Here is a 16,521-nt window from a genome sequence, read left to right as displayed (position 1 = left end):
ACTGTTATCACTTTGTTTTCTAGATCGCTGCCCCCTGCCAGGCTGAATCCAAGCCCGGTATCATCTTCTTTGTGTAAAATCGTAACGTGGATATCATCAAATTCCTAGGCAAAGAAAGAAATAAAGTCAAAAACTTTCCAATACGTCAATATGATTGGGAGATCAGCATATTTCCTTTTTGTCTGTTGTGCAGTTTATAATGAGACTTAGTGGCGCAAGCATAATACTGAGATGAATAGTATTCAATTTTGATCAAATTTACCTAACAATTACCTAGTTTACAAAACTTTATTCTGTGTCTAAAATTGTTCTGGTTTGTTAAACAGGTTGCCAGTTGGATCTGGGCTATTAGTTGAATTATAATAAAGAATATAGATACGTACTGTAGAAGTAGAAAATAATACTGAATCATGTTAGAGAACCTTTTCATTGAAAAAATGGGAAAAGAATTTGGCACATAACTTGCATTAATACAAGTGTCAGAGCTTAAAAATTGCTTCTCGTTCTTATTTTTATTTTTTAACAATATTCCACTGATAGGTAGATTAAGCTTCTCTGGGTTATCCCAAAGATGAGTTTCTATAGGGTAACCACTCCCATTTAACCTAGTTGCTGAAGGAAACATGGCTCTTTTGACCACAATTTCACAATCATGTTCAGTATGTGAGCAACTGAAGTTGCATTTTTGATACTGTGTCTTGTTTACTTCCATAATTAAATCCACTGGCCAGCTGCAACCAGGCAGAAGGTATATGCTGCTCAGTGTTAGTCCTGACAATTCCATGAAAACAAATGACTTGATATGGAAGGCTAATTTCCCATTGAGGGCAACATTGCAACATAGCTTTACTGCTAATAGGATCAAAAACATTAACATAGGAAGTTGATAAGCAACACAAATTGATACAAAACTTGGCTTTCAGAAATTCTGCTTGTCAAACTGCTTTTTGATTGCAGCATACTAGCAAACCTTGATGCAGTCAGTAAGAATTTTGTCTCCAACTTGAGAATATGTCTGCCTAGTCTTCTGACAGGCAGACATGAATTCTCTACCCATGCTCCATGCAGTACAGACACAAACCAGGACTGACCTGGGAGACATGCCACTGCAGTTAGCCAAGAGGCAAACAGTATTATCTTAGGCTCATTGGTGCATTAATGCAGATATGCTGCTTTTGCACAGCTTGGAGTGTCTTATCACAGCAAGCACATAGCTGCCAGCAGAAGATGAACTACTTTCCATGTAGAGTTCTGGGTGTTGTCTGCTTTTTCTTTCAGTGTAAGCAGTCTTCAAAAGTCTTTACAGTTCTGAAATGCATATGTTTAAACTTGATTTTGGCTTATTCTGAGCTTTATTGCAGTTTTAGGTTAATCCAGTAAGACTAAAGGTTGTTCAGTATCCCATAAATGATGCATTGGGTGTCTCAGACTGGTAACCCAAATAGAAAAGTCCCAAAAATATCAGTGTCTACTTCTGCATATGCTGACCTTACCCACTGAATAAGTGCTATTTTGTTAATTAAATGGGTATTACTCTTGCTTAGTTATCTTTGAAGATTTCAAGTTTTTGATCGAGTTAAATGTTTCTGCTGGTACATATTGAGATGACTGTTTCATTTGTTATAATATCAAGTTGTGAAGATTAACGTGGAGAATTCATTCCACAGCTTTCTGAAAATCATGCACAAAACCAAAAAGTAGATTTACCTTTAAGGTAGCTTCATCTAGTGATCTGACTTCCTCTATCAGCTTTGCTAATTCTTCAGGGGAAAGCAGAGAGATGACAGACTGCCCTAACATGCCGGATGCTTGAGGTGAGCCATGTTCCTGTTTCTCTTCCTTGTTCTCATTGTCTGCTAGGCTCACAGTATATTCTCTCAACTCAGAGAGGCTGTTGCATTGTGACAAGAATAAAAAAGAAGCATTGAGTTATGAAAGAACATACAAAAGCATAGCACAGACAATTTTGAAGCAGTTATCTTTTCATCTTATTACCATTTAACTGGGGTAGTAGCTCCCATAATACATATTTTAAATGCAATATGAATGTAAATTAATCACATTAGCATGTTAACAAAAGTAGGATACATCACATAAAAGAGTAGGAATAAACTCTTGGCTGCAGCCAAAACCAGAGTTAAATCTCCTTTATCATAGAGATGCTAGAAATATTCCAGTTTACATAGGAGGAGGTTTAACATAAACATGTGTTTATATAGTACAAATTAAAACCAAGTGTAACAGTCATGTGAGCTATTCGACCTTTGTGCCCTAAAGTTCTTAACTTAGGCTGTGCTATACTACTGTGTGCTACTGCCTTAGAATGCTGTCAGTGGATCAGCACAGGTGCTCACCGATGCTGATCTGTAAATCTGATTTTTAAATATGGTATCTTACTTCAGTGAAAACCCAGTGTCCAGGTGATGGTTCTCACTTGCAGGTAAGAGGGAAGTCCCATCATCCTCCACAGAGGACTGAGACAATGCGTCCAGACTTTCCCATGCACTGTTTCCAGAAGAGGCTGGAGACTGAGGAAGGCAAAGCAAAGATTTCATTAAAGCAGATGACACCTGGCTACTGATGGAATAGATTTTGCTACACTTTTCATCGCATGGTTTTATCATCTCACAAGACTGGGTAGCTGTAAGTGGGAAGCTTCTTGATCTTAGGCTGTGTGCTTTTGCTACCCGTACAAGGTGGGAATTTGCAATGGCTTCTGTAGTTAAGAGACCTGAGGAATTTTCAGTGTTGGCATTATTGCATTTTTCTGAGCTAGCCAGAAGGGCCTCCCTGGGAGAGGAAGATCTATCAAGGCTCTTTGTACCCATGACCACAGGTGACTGTTGGCTAGTTTCACAATTTTGGAGAAAGGCTTGGTTTAAACGGGCTGGGGCCACTTCCGACCCTGTTGCATTGGGAGAGTGTTCTTTCTGGACTGATGGTTTCAGGCTAAACCTTCGGTGTGTTTTTTCAGGTGACTGCGGAGCACTCAAGGATTCAAATGAGCTTATTCTTTGTTTTATTGATGATCCCCTAGGAGAGACATGGCATAAACTGGATTGCAGTTCTGTGCTGGAAACAGTCTTGAGGTCAGGAGGACTTTGATCTGCCCGTGTTTTTACATCTGGATTTGCTTTCCTCAGTCCTTTCAGACTTTGGCGAAACCATGCTGGCTTAGGTGCAACAGGAGGAGGGCCCTTTTTCACACTGTCATTTTCATCTGATTTTAGCACTTTTGAACCAACTATATCTGATTCTGATTTCTTCAGAACTGTTTCTGAGCTGCTTCGATTTTGATTCTCTTTCTTTGTGTCCATGCCAGGTTGCAAATCTAAGTGCACATTGTCTTCACTCATGGTAGGATTGAATAAGCTTTTTATGCAGTCAGAAATTTTAACCCAAGGATCTTCTGTTGTTGTATCAAGACTATAATCGACCCGTGCTTGTCTTTTAAGTATAGGTCTTTGGATTGATGAAAGTGGATTCCCTGTATTAGAAAAACATTGATTATAAATGAGCAGCCTTCTACTTCCCCATTCCTTATCTGTGCATTGTTATTAATTCAGTACATTTGAATTTCTTTCAAGACTCCAATAGGTATCTTTTAATTTTCTAAAAGGAGCTTTTTTAAAATTCACAGCTCTTGAGCTGAAAGTTCTAACTCTTGACACTGAAATTAACTGAAAAACAAGGCTTTTCCCTGCTTATATACAAGATTCCTTTTCTAAAAGGCCTGCAACTTCTGAAGTTCTGGGGTGCTGACACAGGCTACAACAGTTAAAACAGAAGGGTAAAGTCACAGTGATATTTGGAGCTAAGTGAAAAAGCTGATGTTACAGTAATTTATTTAAAAAAAAAAATAATTTTCTTTCCTACCTTTATAAGTATATCCTGCCTTAAAATGACTCTCCCACTAAGGTCTTTGATTAATATTTATGCTTCCTTAAATTAGTGCAGGCATGTCCAGTGGTATTTTTCCATTAAGTAAAAACTTAATTCTAAATTAGGAATATGTTTTATTTCAGGTTGATTAAGCATTTTGACGTTAGACATGATAGAGCTGAATAGCAGTAAATTTTTGTTTGTGCAGTTGCACGGTTACTGTTGCCTGCTTCAGTATAAATAAAGAAAATTTTTTAGGACATCATTTTTTTTAATGATCTGAGCCACAAGTTACAGAATTTCATAATGGTTTAGGTTGTAAGAGACCTCTTAAGATTGTCTAGTTACCTTATCATTAACTTTCCTTAATTCTAATTAGCACAACAAAATACTAATTTATTATCACTTATTTGTACCATTGCAATACTTGAGCCTTGAAACTGCAGAAAAAGCCATTTAGAATGCTAAAAAACCCTTTAATATCAAATTTTCAATATAAATAGTACCATCTGAAGAACTACAGTAATAGTATACCTGTCCGTTATCACATTTTTACAATAAATCACTTATTATGCTGCTTTTGAGCTAACATTCCTTTTTTCTATTCCAAAAGATTAATCAATAACTTTAATTTTCATCTGTTCAATCAAAAAATTACAGATATGGGTTGAAGATTACATTTAAGGAGAAAAGTTAAGTCATCTCGATACCCATTTTGCAGTCCAACCTAAAGGCTAGGTTTAGCTGCAAAGAAAAGTTAATGGAATTAAACATACCGATATTTGCTTTTCTTTCTTGATCTCTGCCTGCTGGAACAGCAGTTGTGCGTTCAGTATCATATGATGTAGGAGAAGTAGTAAAGACACAGTGGGTTACATCAGTTTTATGTGCCTCTAGCTCTGGCTCTCCAACTTCCTGCTGTACAAACAGGAAAGAGAAGTGTGTCAGAATGTAATTATACAAACCACACCTCATGAATCTAAAAAAAACTTGGCCATATTTTCGTTTGGTTTTAATCTGAAAAGAAATATTGAACAGAAATCAAGCTTTCACTTCTGTTTGGGATTTAATCCTCATAGGACTTAATATATTGTAGATTACTAGAATGTTGGCATGATATTTTATGGTTGCACTTGTAAATAGACTGTGAAAAATGCAATTAATATCTCAAATTTAGTAATAATAATAATAATAAACTAAAAGACTGCTCACTATAATTCTCAATTTTTGCAAAACCAGCCATTCACTAAACTTTTGCAAATCAGTCAAGCAAATTTCCTCTAACTTCTTATGAAACTCTCTTTCCTGGTGAAGCCTTTTGCCCTTAACCGTAAGCCAGACAAGCTAAATTGTTACTGCAGTTTCAGAGCTCTCCCTTTCTTGGTTTCGGCTGGACACATAGGGTGAGAGGATTAGTTTGAGGTTGCAGTAAGTGCAACTCTCAACATCATTAGCACATGCTGTAGAATTACTTGATTCCTTTGTAACTGACGATACCAAATTACCATCTGCACTGCTGTGATACTGGAAGTGCTTTCTGCTGTGTAGTTAAGATTTAAGATTAATTTACTAATAGGAATCAAAACTAAACAGGACAGAACGTGAAGGTCTAGAAACAAATGAGATTGTACTGAAAAAAAACAGTAATTGAATAATTTCTTAGCTTTTCTGTAATGTAGTTGTGTTTGTTATGTAACTTTCTTATTCTAGGAAAGCTTTCTCTGTCTCCTGTTTAGTAGGATCCTTCTTAAAAGTTGTGCATTGGTTCTGTTGCTATTAGATATGTACGTCAGATATTCAATAGCCAATTTTGAAGCACTATGAACATACCACTTGGTCTTACTCTTTATTGATAGCAGTTATCTTTATACTGATGCAGTTCAGAGCACAGTCAAAAATATCAAACATTTTTGGCCATGAAAAAGCAACCTTATGTTCTACAGAACCCCTATAAGAAACTGAGATATGCAGGCCTCAAACTGACTCATGCAAAATGTCTGGGGAATAAAGATTAAAAAAATAAGATTTTCTCCTTATCATTTAGAGTAACTGAGTACTGAAGGAGTAGCAAGTTGCATGCAGTGATAAGTTCAACAAGTACTTGTTTCCCTGTATTTTACTTCTGAAAGAGGGTTTTCTAGTAGCTTCTGACAAGTGTGTTTCTACTGCTGTCTTCTTAGTGTATGGTAAAAAAAAGTGACTTACATGAGATGGTGAACTGAAATGTTCTTGGACATTAACACTATACATGGATTTCAGTCTGAGATAATTTTATTTTGATCTCTGCAGCTTAGGAACTGGCTTGGCTGTTTGGTGGGGTTGTTATTCTTCATTGCATTGAGATCTGTTCATTCTACTGGCATATTACTAAACCCTGGGGGAAGAGGTTTCATTTTTAAACAAACCACAGCTTTGTTTCAACATGCAGATCTCTTAGTCCCTCATGCTCATGCAAATGTGAAACACTGTCTTTCTGTTCTATCTTAGATGAAAGGGAACTGAAATTTAGTAACAACAAATATACACTCGGTTTTTCAAATACTGTAGCTCATCAACAAATATGTATGTGCCTCGCAATTTAAGTGGATTTGTTTAGTATCTGGTCTCAAGAAATGTGCATGAGCCCCACATTACCTGCTGTACATAATGTTAGCACTTTCTTCCAATAAGAATCCACTACTGAAACAAAGAAATTGTTTCATGACTTCTCTACTTCATAAATGATTTGACCAAGCCAACCTCAGAGGCTATACAAGCTCCTTCAGTCCCAGCGCAGACCACATTGCTGCTACAGTCACACCGGAACCAGAGATACCACTTGTGGCACACGTTCACAAGGACTGACAGTGAGGGAGGAACTCATATTTGCTGCTGCTGTCATTGAAATTTTAATTCAGATTCCTTGATATAGAAGAAAATTTCCTCCAGACTCTTCTCTGCCTTCTGACCTTAGTTTGAACATGTTTTGAACGAAACTGGCTTCACCAAGATACATGAGCCTCATCCTCTTCCCCCAGTTCCCACATATGTAAACACTCTCTTTCATCCATGCTCTTCTTCCTGCCATCCTTTCCTTGCCTCACAAATGTGCAAGCACATTTTGCAAATTTTACTTTACCTGAACACTTGCAATAGGTGATACAGCCACATCTGACACAAGCTTTTCTTTTCTGTCCACATTACCCTGGTCATTACATGTACAGTCCTGCTTAAAATATTTCCTTGGTGGAGGTTTGGGTTTTGATGATTTAGGTTTTCGAACAAGGATCTCCGATGATTTCTTAGTGTTTTGCAAGGGTTGACCTCCTTCACAAGCAGGAGGGGAACTTCTCTCTGAATTATTACCAGACAATGAGTATAGAAGGCCAGGTTGTCTGGTAATTGGTACATCAATGCTGTGTACTCTTGCTTTCAAGTCAGTCAGTTGGTATGCAGCATTGTTACTACAGGAGGATCTAGGGTTGTAGCTGCTGTCACTGCTGGAGCGGGTCATTAGCTTCTGTGTCCTGCGGTTACAATGAGCAGCATTCCTTTCAATATGTTTTTCACATGGGTGTCTTCCATGCCAGCTCATTTCCAGCTTTTTAACACCTGTATCAGGAACATGTTCAAAATGTCCATTCAGATACATTGCTTCTAAGATTCAGCTGATAAAATTTGCAGCTAAATGGCATCATTAATTGATGCAAGTGTATGATGTGTATGTTAAACATTTGTAGAACAAGGATTCAACAGTTATATTCTTGAACAGCAAATAATGCTACATTTTATATATATATATGTGTATGTATATATAAAACAGCAATATACTTTTACTGATGATGATTGTTACCTATGGTCCTTTAGAAGAAATGGGGACACTCAAAAGAGTATTGTTGCAATATGTTACTGTGAGAGGATGTCATACCTGAACCGGGCAAATACCTCTAATCACAACTGCGTATGCCTTTCCTGATGAGGGGATTAAGAAGCCATTTTTCCCCAGGACATCACCTGTGTCATGCAGTTCTTTGTTATAGTCCTGTCACCTATTGACAGTTGTTTGAAAAGCTTTAAGCTGAGGCTATGAATTGGAAAAGATGGGTAACAGCAAGAGGAAACTTGCACAGAAATTTTTGCTGGCTATCAAGCACATGTGGCCTTTCCTCCTCCCCCTGGTAATGTATCTTAGGAGGCATGTTAGGAGCATTGTACAGTGAGTTCCTTTGTTCCGTTGTTCCTTTCTGCTTAAGTTAGAATTGCCACATCTCAGTGAATGCACTTACCTTCAGTACTCCATTGGTGTCTGTCCTTTCCAAATCTGTTGCTTTCCACAGCTTGTGCAACAGCTTCTTTTAGCTGTTGCTCAGACACCTAGGAAATATCATGCCATTATACTCTCATGAGATTGCTGCTGGGTGATGAGTAGTTTTTAAGAATTTATTCCTTTCACAAAAATTTCTAGGACCTGGAAGTACTCTAACAGAAATGAACAGATCTAGTTGTATCACACATCAATTAATTTTGAAGCTAAGTAAGTACGCACTATTATATTTATATATATTCCAGTATCGGTGAAGTATATCTATGGATATGCTATCGATTTTTTAGATAAAGTGGGATCTTTCAAAGATGTTCTTTTGCGTATTTCATTAAAAGTGGACTTCTAGATTTACTGGTACAAGAAAATTTAATACCATGTTTTTACGATAATATATGTGAAAATTTATAGTTGATAATTTATATGTTTTTTGGTGTTAGGAAACACTTTGTAGAAAAATCTCGCAAGAATATTTTACTTCATTATTGAATTAATTATAAAGATTGGCTGGGCAAGACTTAAATTTTAACTACTGAAAGATGGGTGCATAAGCATTTCTTTCATTTTGGGGGTTGTGTTCCCTCATTGAAATTATTATTATTGCAAATTCTTTCTTGAATAAGAAATATACTTCAGTTTTCTTCCTTACATGTTCTTTCTGTGTTCTCCTTATTCACAGCACAGAAACTCATGCAGGGCTGTCTCCAGTGAGCTTCAAATCTTACAGGATTATAATCAAGATACAGCTCAGGTTTGTTTGTGTGCAGTGATGTTTGCAAAGAGATTATCATCTTTGTATCAACATTTTTTCACCTGTTTTAGATTAGCACCTACTAATCTTAACTTAGTCTTAGTTAAACGTAGTCTTAGTTCTCAGTATGTGCTTTATTGTAAGAAATAATACAGTGTGCTACCTGTGGTTCAGGGTGTCTGCTAATAATAATCTGCACTGCACCAGGATCACAATGGCTTAGCACAGCGTAAACTTCATTAAGAGTCGTATTTTGTACTGAAGCTTCATTAATTTCAATAATTTCATCTCCACACCTAATGAGAGATTGAAAAAGGAAAAAAGACTGAGGATGCAAACAAAACAGACCTTATGTCACCCATGTGAAAATATACAAAAAGCAGATTCATGCGGTTGACCTCTAATTTGATCACAGATTAAATTGTTATGTTTCTTTGTTCCTGTTACAGAAAATGGGATGCGAAAGAGTTGGACAGCAAGGTTTTTTTGATCTAAGTGCCTTGTTGCATGCAACCTTTGAGCTTTCTTCGTGCTCAGCTATGTACACTGTGTCTTTGATCTTTCTGCTGTACACAGCTCAGCTCCTGCTTCCACCTACATCTTCCTTCCTTCCTTCCTTTCAGGTTAACACTTCACTTTTCATGTCTTTATGGTCTGCTAGTGTTATTTAAGATCAGAAAGGACGTAATGTTTCTGCTACATATTAATAACTTAATAATAGAAAAAATCACAGTTCTTTCAGCTAAAATCTTAGGCGTGTAGAGAGGAAAGTTACAGGGCATCTGAAGTTAAATCAAAAAAGCCTTCACTAGAAATTCTATGTTCTGTTCAATTCTAAATATTTTCAACATTATAATACTAATTGGTCATAAATCGTACAAAAATTAATTTCTACACTACCAATAAATCTCATTTCAGCAAATCTGTATTTCTATTTTGTAAGAAGGGATAGAATTTGAGAAGCTTGCAACAGGAAAAACTAGTGCTCAAACAAGGCAGATTATGCCGTATGTCTGGGTTTTTCCAGATACTTTCTCACATTTGGAAATCTCCTCCAGGAAGAATTTGATATGCTTGTCTAAGACCTTCAAAGTTAGCCCACCCTGGACAAGAGACAATTGTTTCATGGGGTTGCTGTATATAGAAATCCCACATACCCTAAATAAGGATGTTCAAACCCTCAGAATAGCACACACACGCTTTAAACTCCAAAGTTACAGAATGCAGTATTACTTCCTGCCCAAACATATCAAATGCAGAACCATAAAACAGATCAATGAAAAACCTGTGGCATAAGGCAGACCCTCTTTCTCATCCTACCTGAGTCTCCCATCCATATGTGCCACTGAGCCTGGTGAGAGGGTATGAATAAAAATCCCTGAAATACACTGGAAGTAAGGGATGCTACATAACCCGATTCCAAGGCCAACACCTGGCTCTGAAAGAATAATAATAATAAAAAAAGACATAAGAAACAGTCAAATCAAGCCATTGGAGAGATCATTTTTAAAACTCTTTTCAATTTAGTTACTTTTTTCTGTACAAACCAGAGTCTTGTGTTCATGAATGTTTCCCATTCAATATAAGCTGTTGTTCCTACTGAGATTTTTCATTTTTTTCTTTTTTCCTCTCTCCCCACTCCCTGATTAAAGTGAGTGCGCACCAGTATTACTTGGGGGTTCCAAGATCTGGTTTGCAATTCAGTACTGGTGTGTCACAGACACAGTGCAATGCATTCTGTCATTACAGAAGAATTCAAATGGAGACAAATTAGAAGGAGACAGAATAGGGGAAAAAAAAAAAGAGGAAAAAAATTATCAAAAGAATTAAGGATATGTGGCTATTGTTGATATTTGCTATATCATCTCAATCTCCTTTCTGTTTTATATAATGCAGGTTAAGATTTTTGTGAGTTTACCATCTTTGTTCTGGACAGTCACTTTAATGTCAAATCCTATGCTGAGTGTTTGGTAAGTCATACTGTTACTCCATAGAGACTTTTGTTCGTTGCTTTGTTGCCATGTTTAAAAGTTTATTTCATTCTGTGTTTGTTTATAAATAGAAGATGATGACAGTTGGAGAGGAGGTGAAAGAACTACAATGGTTAAGTATTTTATTTGCTTTTAAGCCTTTTCAAAAAATGGAATTAACTGCATGAATAATTATGGGTAAGAGTTGCATAATCTGCTTAATAATTGGTAGTTGTTGCCAAGAGGTTTACTTTTTCACATGCAGGATATGAATGTGACTTTAGTGCTTGAGTGGAAAAAATTAAGTATTGGCTCTTGAGGACAGATGGTGTTCAAATTCCTGCTGTTGCTAGATAGTTGTTAGCACTAACAAGCATCAAGATCTCATTTAGCCTAGTAAAAAAAACTTAGTTCAGAAAATGAATCAGGTTAGTGAGGAAAGACATTCAGAGAGCAAATAAACAGTGTTTTGTCAATCAGTGACTTGTTTGCCAGTGCTCAGTTAATTTTAGCCCTTACCTTTGTTTAGGGTAACTTCCATTATGACCCTGTCATTGGGCTTTGTAGCATTTAATGAGAATGCTGCACTTTCTGAACTGAAAGAGCTGTTTTCTTTCGTTATGCATGTACTAGAGCTCAGTGATTGGCACAAGTGGGGTGACAGACAGCTGGAAGCAGAGTGAGGTGTGCTGAAGCTTGTCCTGACTGTAAGTGTCAGAAGACCCTTTTTGGCCTGCTAGAAAGAAAAAATAATGGATGAATGAGTTGAATTCATGTGTGTAAAGACAGAAACTGCTGAAAGGAGAGTACATGACCTTGAATTTTTGTAAAGCATCATAATGTGTTAATCCATGCATAGATTCTCCATTCAGTTCCAGGATTTCATCACCTGTTTTTGGAGAGAAAATTGTACTATGTTATTATTACTGTATTGTTTAATAGGTCACATGACACATACATGTACTCAAAAGGAGTCTTGCAAATACAGTAATGGATGCAGGTGTGAAAGTGACTTATGGTTCATTTCAGCTTCACTTTAATTTGCCTTTAGGTATCATTCTTTGGGAACCTGGACTGGGAAAAGGGAGAGAAGTGGTATTTCCTACCTTCTTGTAGCCTTCCATCAGCAGCAGCAGCTCCACCAGGAAAGATGGTTTTGACGTAGATGCCTATTGGTCCATAAATACTGTCTTTCCCTCCAACAATGCTGAAGCCCAAACCCTAGTTTTTTGAAGAAAAAGTGTGCGAGAGCCATTTTCAGTTCCTACAGTATTGTTAATGTGTTGTAAGTTTAAGCAACACTAATAGACCTTCCTAGGTATATACTTTTAATCTACTTATTCTTTGCCTAGATAGCGTTGCTAGCTAGATGTGGATGTGTTATTAGAACCTGAAGACTGTGCTTCAGCAAAGAGATACTTTAGAAGGTTAAGAACCAACTGAATGGTAACCTATCAGTCCTGGCAACTTTAATACCTGAAGTCACTTCCCTGCACTTTGCAGATTACATTTGTGAAATGAAGTAAAACTCTGTGATAAACCGACAGTGCCAGTCTTACCTTCCCTTGTCCTTTCATCAGTACGATGTTTGAGATAACTGAAGCCTGTGAGCTGCAGGATGCATGCACTAGCTGTGCTGTACTTAGTGACCTAGATGGCCTTGAAATTGCCTGTGAACATAAAAATAAATAAATAAATAAAAAAAAAAGAAAAATCATTTTAATGCAGAGCCACAAATTCTTGGGCATACATTAGGACAACTTGTTTGTTTCAAATTTTCTTCCTCATAACCACATGGCATAAATAGTACCATACATTAAAGCTTAAAAAAAACTAAACAATTCTCTCTAATTTTCAGAAGCCACTTGTTATTCAGACCATCACTGCTCATTGAAATTGTCCCACAGTAACTAAGCCAGAGTGAAACTAAGAATGTTATCCCTTGAAATGATGCAATGGTGTAGAAAGATCTATTTATGCTCTCACTTGATTTTTCATGCCACATTTCCATTTGTGGCCATTAGGGCCCTAAACAAGTATTATTATATCTGCCTGTAAGAACTGAACTAAGAAACAAGAAATTCTAACTCCTTCCTTCATCTTGCAACTAAGTAATTTTCTCTTGGGAGAAAGAGAAACTGTTTTTAAGCATTTCTCCCAGAATATAACATAGGGCTCACAGAAGTTCTTAAGACTGTGAGCTACCCTGTGCTGCCTCTGTTGAGCCACCACATAGGCTTCTTTCTACTGCTGAAACAGGTGAAGCACATCCTTTTTGCTTGATAACCAAAGTAAGAAATTTCTCAGGGCTTTTCCTCCCTTTATTCCATAAATAGTGGATTTCCTAACTTCAGCCCCTGAGATTTGACCCATTTTAGTGAAACTTTAAGGAAATATTCAATGAAAACCTCCTATCTGAACATGGAATTTGGTATTGCAAACTGATTTAAGCACTGGCAAAAGTCATTTTAAAGCTAACTATGCATGAAGTTCAGCAGGGCCAGTGTTAATTGTACCTATTACAAGTCCAAGACAGTTCAATGCTTTTTTTGTAATGCAGCAAAGTGAAACTAACAAGTGTTGAAGCATGTGGAACATCAGCCAGAATTTCAGCTTCTGCATATGCGAGAAAATAAGTCTCAATTTTGACATGAAAACAAGATTAATTGTTCAGCATGGGACTGAGAACATGATTAAGAGGGAAATGTGTGTGCAATACCAAAAATATACTTTCCAGAAAGCATAACTCTGCCAGATGAGGTTGATTACTTATTCCATTGTTGGGCTTCTGAATGGGCAATTAGAGGTTTTCAATTTTCTTTTGCTTCTGTGCGGGGCACTGTATTTAGTATTTCTGTGTGTGGTGGGTAACAATGCTGAAAACCAGGATGCTGCCAAAGAGCTGCAGCCAATGTGTGCATGTACCACATAGGACCCTCAAGCAGCAGGGAGCTCAGCGTATCGCCGAGGGTCAGTGTGTATTCATGAGTGGTGTTAGGCTTGGATGTGTGCTTCAGCTTGCCACCTCCTCACTCTGTGGAAGCCCAAGGTGCCCCCAGGGTGAGGGACTGGCCAGGAAAAGGCAGGGAGCAGCAGTGAGTCCCCAGCCAAGCCTTAGGCAGGGTGGGAGGTGGCAGCTGAGCATGGGGAGCTTCACCTTCATCTCCCCACTCCAGGACTGAGCCTGGAGACCTTCATCCATGAATGGCAAGACCCTCTCTACCCTGCCCATCTTCCGCTCTCTCGGTCATCTGTGAGTCACTTGGCATCCATCTGGAGAGCAATACACTGTCAGTCTCTAGCCCACGTTAATGGGGTTGTTTAAGTATGTGTGATTCACTGTGGGGCAGAAAGCAGGGTGCCTCGTGCAGCCAGCACAGCTGAAGACAGTCACTATCAGCCATGAGGTGACTGCGGGGCTCGTGGTGCCAGGGCCCAAAACTCAGGCTGGGGTTTTGTCACCACCTGCACAGAGCGTCTCCACAGCCAGTGGCGGGAAATCGCTCAGGAAGGGCTCTTCAGGGATGAGCTCTGAGGCGGCCCCGGGTGGCTACCACGGTGATGTGAACCACACAGCAGGATTGACACACATTGTAAAACCTGCTGGGGCAATGGGACGGAGAAGATGATGAAAAAATGGTGCTTTGCTGGCACAGAGTCTGTCCCACTCTTAGTCCTCACAGAGGACAGAAAGGGTTAAAAAGTGGAGGAGGCCACGTGCGCCATCTTCCCTGACTGGGTCTGCAAGGTAGGTTTTGGCAGGAATGTGACTGCTGAGGTTGTTGAGGCGTTCTAATTGGAGACAGTTTTGTCTGTGTTTCAGGTGATTTCCTGTGTCACTTACTGGGGTTCTGCCTCCAGAGAAGTCCAGTTGTTGGGAAAGAGATTTGCGGCTGGTGTGGAGAGTGTGGGGCTGCCGGTCTCTGAAGGGCACGGCTTTCTGGGGCACCGTGCAGTCCATCTCTCTTATCCAGTACGAGTTTATGCCTGACAGACATGGGGAGAGAAGTGTGGTTATTTCTCAAGCATTGGACATTTCTGCACATTCATTTTATCAGGGTAAATGTTACTCAGAAATGTTTTTTTCTCTTGTAAATCTCTCTGTGAAGGGAGTGATCTTCTTAATCCTCGCTGTGGGGGTAGCCATTGATATTAAATATAATAAAAAGCAAACATTCCCTACCAAAAAAGCACTGGCCTATTTAGAATACAGCTACATAATACATATAATACCATATAATACAGAAAATTGGATGCTTACGCACAGAACATCTGACTGTAGGAGACTGTGAATATAAAAACTGGTGCTTTTATGCATCAGCAATTTTTAGCTAAGGATCCCAGACTAAATTTGGACAACAGCTGCAGTTTCTTTCATCACTGCAGCACCATCACACGATGAAGTGCTGTGCACTTCCAGACTATTAGAAGAGAGTACTTCTTAGCAACTTACTGGTTGAGTTACTGCGAGTCCGTTGACATGCAGCTTTATTGTGCAGAAAACCATTTTGTATTTCCAAAGGCTTTTCCTTACAGGTTGCTGTTTCCTTAAAAAAAAAAAAAAAAAGTTGCTGAAAATGATCCTTGAAAATAAAATTTCTCCTAATTTGTCTTGCATAAATTTCAGCTTGAATCAAAAAGCATGGAGAAAAATAAATTATTTAAAACCATCAAGATAATAAAGGATAAAGCAGCTCAAAATGTTGCTATAAAATGATTATAATTTGCCCAAATAATAAGATAGAAATAGATTCAGGTTTTTATCCAAAATGGACAGAAAATTGATTGGAAACCTCCAGTTCGCTCAGATAGGCAAGTATTTTAATGTATGGGTAAACTGTGGCCATACTTGTTTAATATCTTGAAATAACTTGTGCTTTTGTGTCATTGGTCTAGATCACCTCAGAAAGGCCTCAGCTTTGCAGTGGGGGAGAGGCATCTAACTTTTCATTTTAAAGAGATACTTTTTTAATCAAAATATGATCCAATTTCTTAAAAACCTTTGTGGACTAGGCTTTAGTTCTGCAAAGATTCATCCCCTTCTACTTGGAAACTGTTGCTTTGGAAAATATGGCCACTAATTCTAGCATTTTAGAATCTGCAGATGAAGAGCATTTTAGAATTTGCAGGGTTTTACAACAGTTTGAAAACAAATAAATTATCACATCTGATAAGAGTTGATGCTGGGAATAATTTCTGGATGGGTATGGTTCCTGAAAGTCCTGCTTCTTTTGCAGCACAACAAATGCCATTGAGCCTGAGGGAATCACAATTTAAGGAAAAACATTACTAAATACAGACAGCATATGAAAACTGAAATACAGTAGACCTCCAAATGTAATAGAGGTTTGCTCAGCAATATTCTGTAGGGGGTAAGAAGGCCACAAGAGCATCATCAGAGCAGGATCTATATGTTCTACTGTGTTTGGATCCAAACAAGTCAAACACTTCCTTCTAGTAGCCTGACTTGGAGATACCTCAAGAACTAACGAATGATAATTTTCCTCTTCGACAGCAGGTGGAGGCATTGTCAAGTAGCAAAATCCTACTAGGGCTTTCCAGTCCCATTCCCTTAGGGTATTCTTCAAAATAAGAAATGCGGAGAAGATAAAGAGGCA

At 38.1% G+C, this 16,521-nt stretch overlaps 1 protein-coding gene across 4 annotated transcripts in view; it reads right to left on the bottom strand.

Moving 5' to 3' along the window:
* IL16 (interleukin 16) overlaps nt 1-16,521 on the bottom strand; it is a 31,162-nt gene that overhangs the window by 2,370 nt on the left and 12,271 nt on the right. For 3 of the 4 annotated variants that reach the window (XM_061371388.1, XM_061371385.1, XM_061371387.1), the window contains 14 exons: nt 15,357-15,450; nt 14,748-14,890; nt 12,463-12,573; nt 12,010-12,124; nt 11,719-11,792; nt 11,423-11,636; nt 10,254-10,371; nt 9,097-9,229; nt 8,148-8,235; nt 7,001-7,473; nt 4,659-4,800; nt 2,398-3,487; nt 1,708-1,891; nt 3-104 (listed from right to left, as the gene is read on the bottom strand). In XM_061371388.1, coding sequence (XP_061227372.1) covers nt 3-104; nt 1,708-1,891; nt 2,398-3,487; nt 4,659-4,800; nt 7,001-7,473; nt 8,148-8,235; nt 9,097-9,229; nt 10,254-10,371; nt 11,423-11,636; nt 11,719-11,792; nt 12,010-12,124; nt 12,463-12,573; nt 14,748-14,890; nt 15,357-15,450 — 3,081 coding nt within the window. The remainder of the gene's footprint in view (nt 1-2; nt 105-1,707; nt 1,892-2,397; nt 3,488-4,658; nt 4,801-7,000; nt 7,474-8,147; nt 8,236-9,096; nt 9,230-10,253; nt 10,372-11,422; nt 11,637-11,718; nt 11,793-12,009; nt 12,125-12,462; nt 12,574-14,747; nt 14,891-15,356; nt 15,451-16,521) is intronic. The other variant, XM_061371386.1, reaches the window with a different exon arrangement.

This window comes from Neopsephotus bourkii, unplaced genomic scaffold (assembly GCF_033783945.1).
Source record: "Neopsephotus bourkii isolate Nb327-2 ecotype Australia unplaced genomic scaffold, CSIRO-AGI_Nbou_v1 NB_1572, whole genome shotgun sequence".
Lineage (NCBI taxonomy): Eukaryota > Metazoa > Chordata > Aves > Psittaciformes > Psittacidae > Neopsephotus > Neopsephotus bourkii.
The sequence above is the reverse complement of the archived record's forward strand: the minus strand, read 5'-3'. Positions and strand labels throughout refer to the sequence as shown.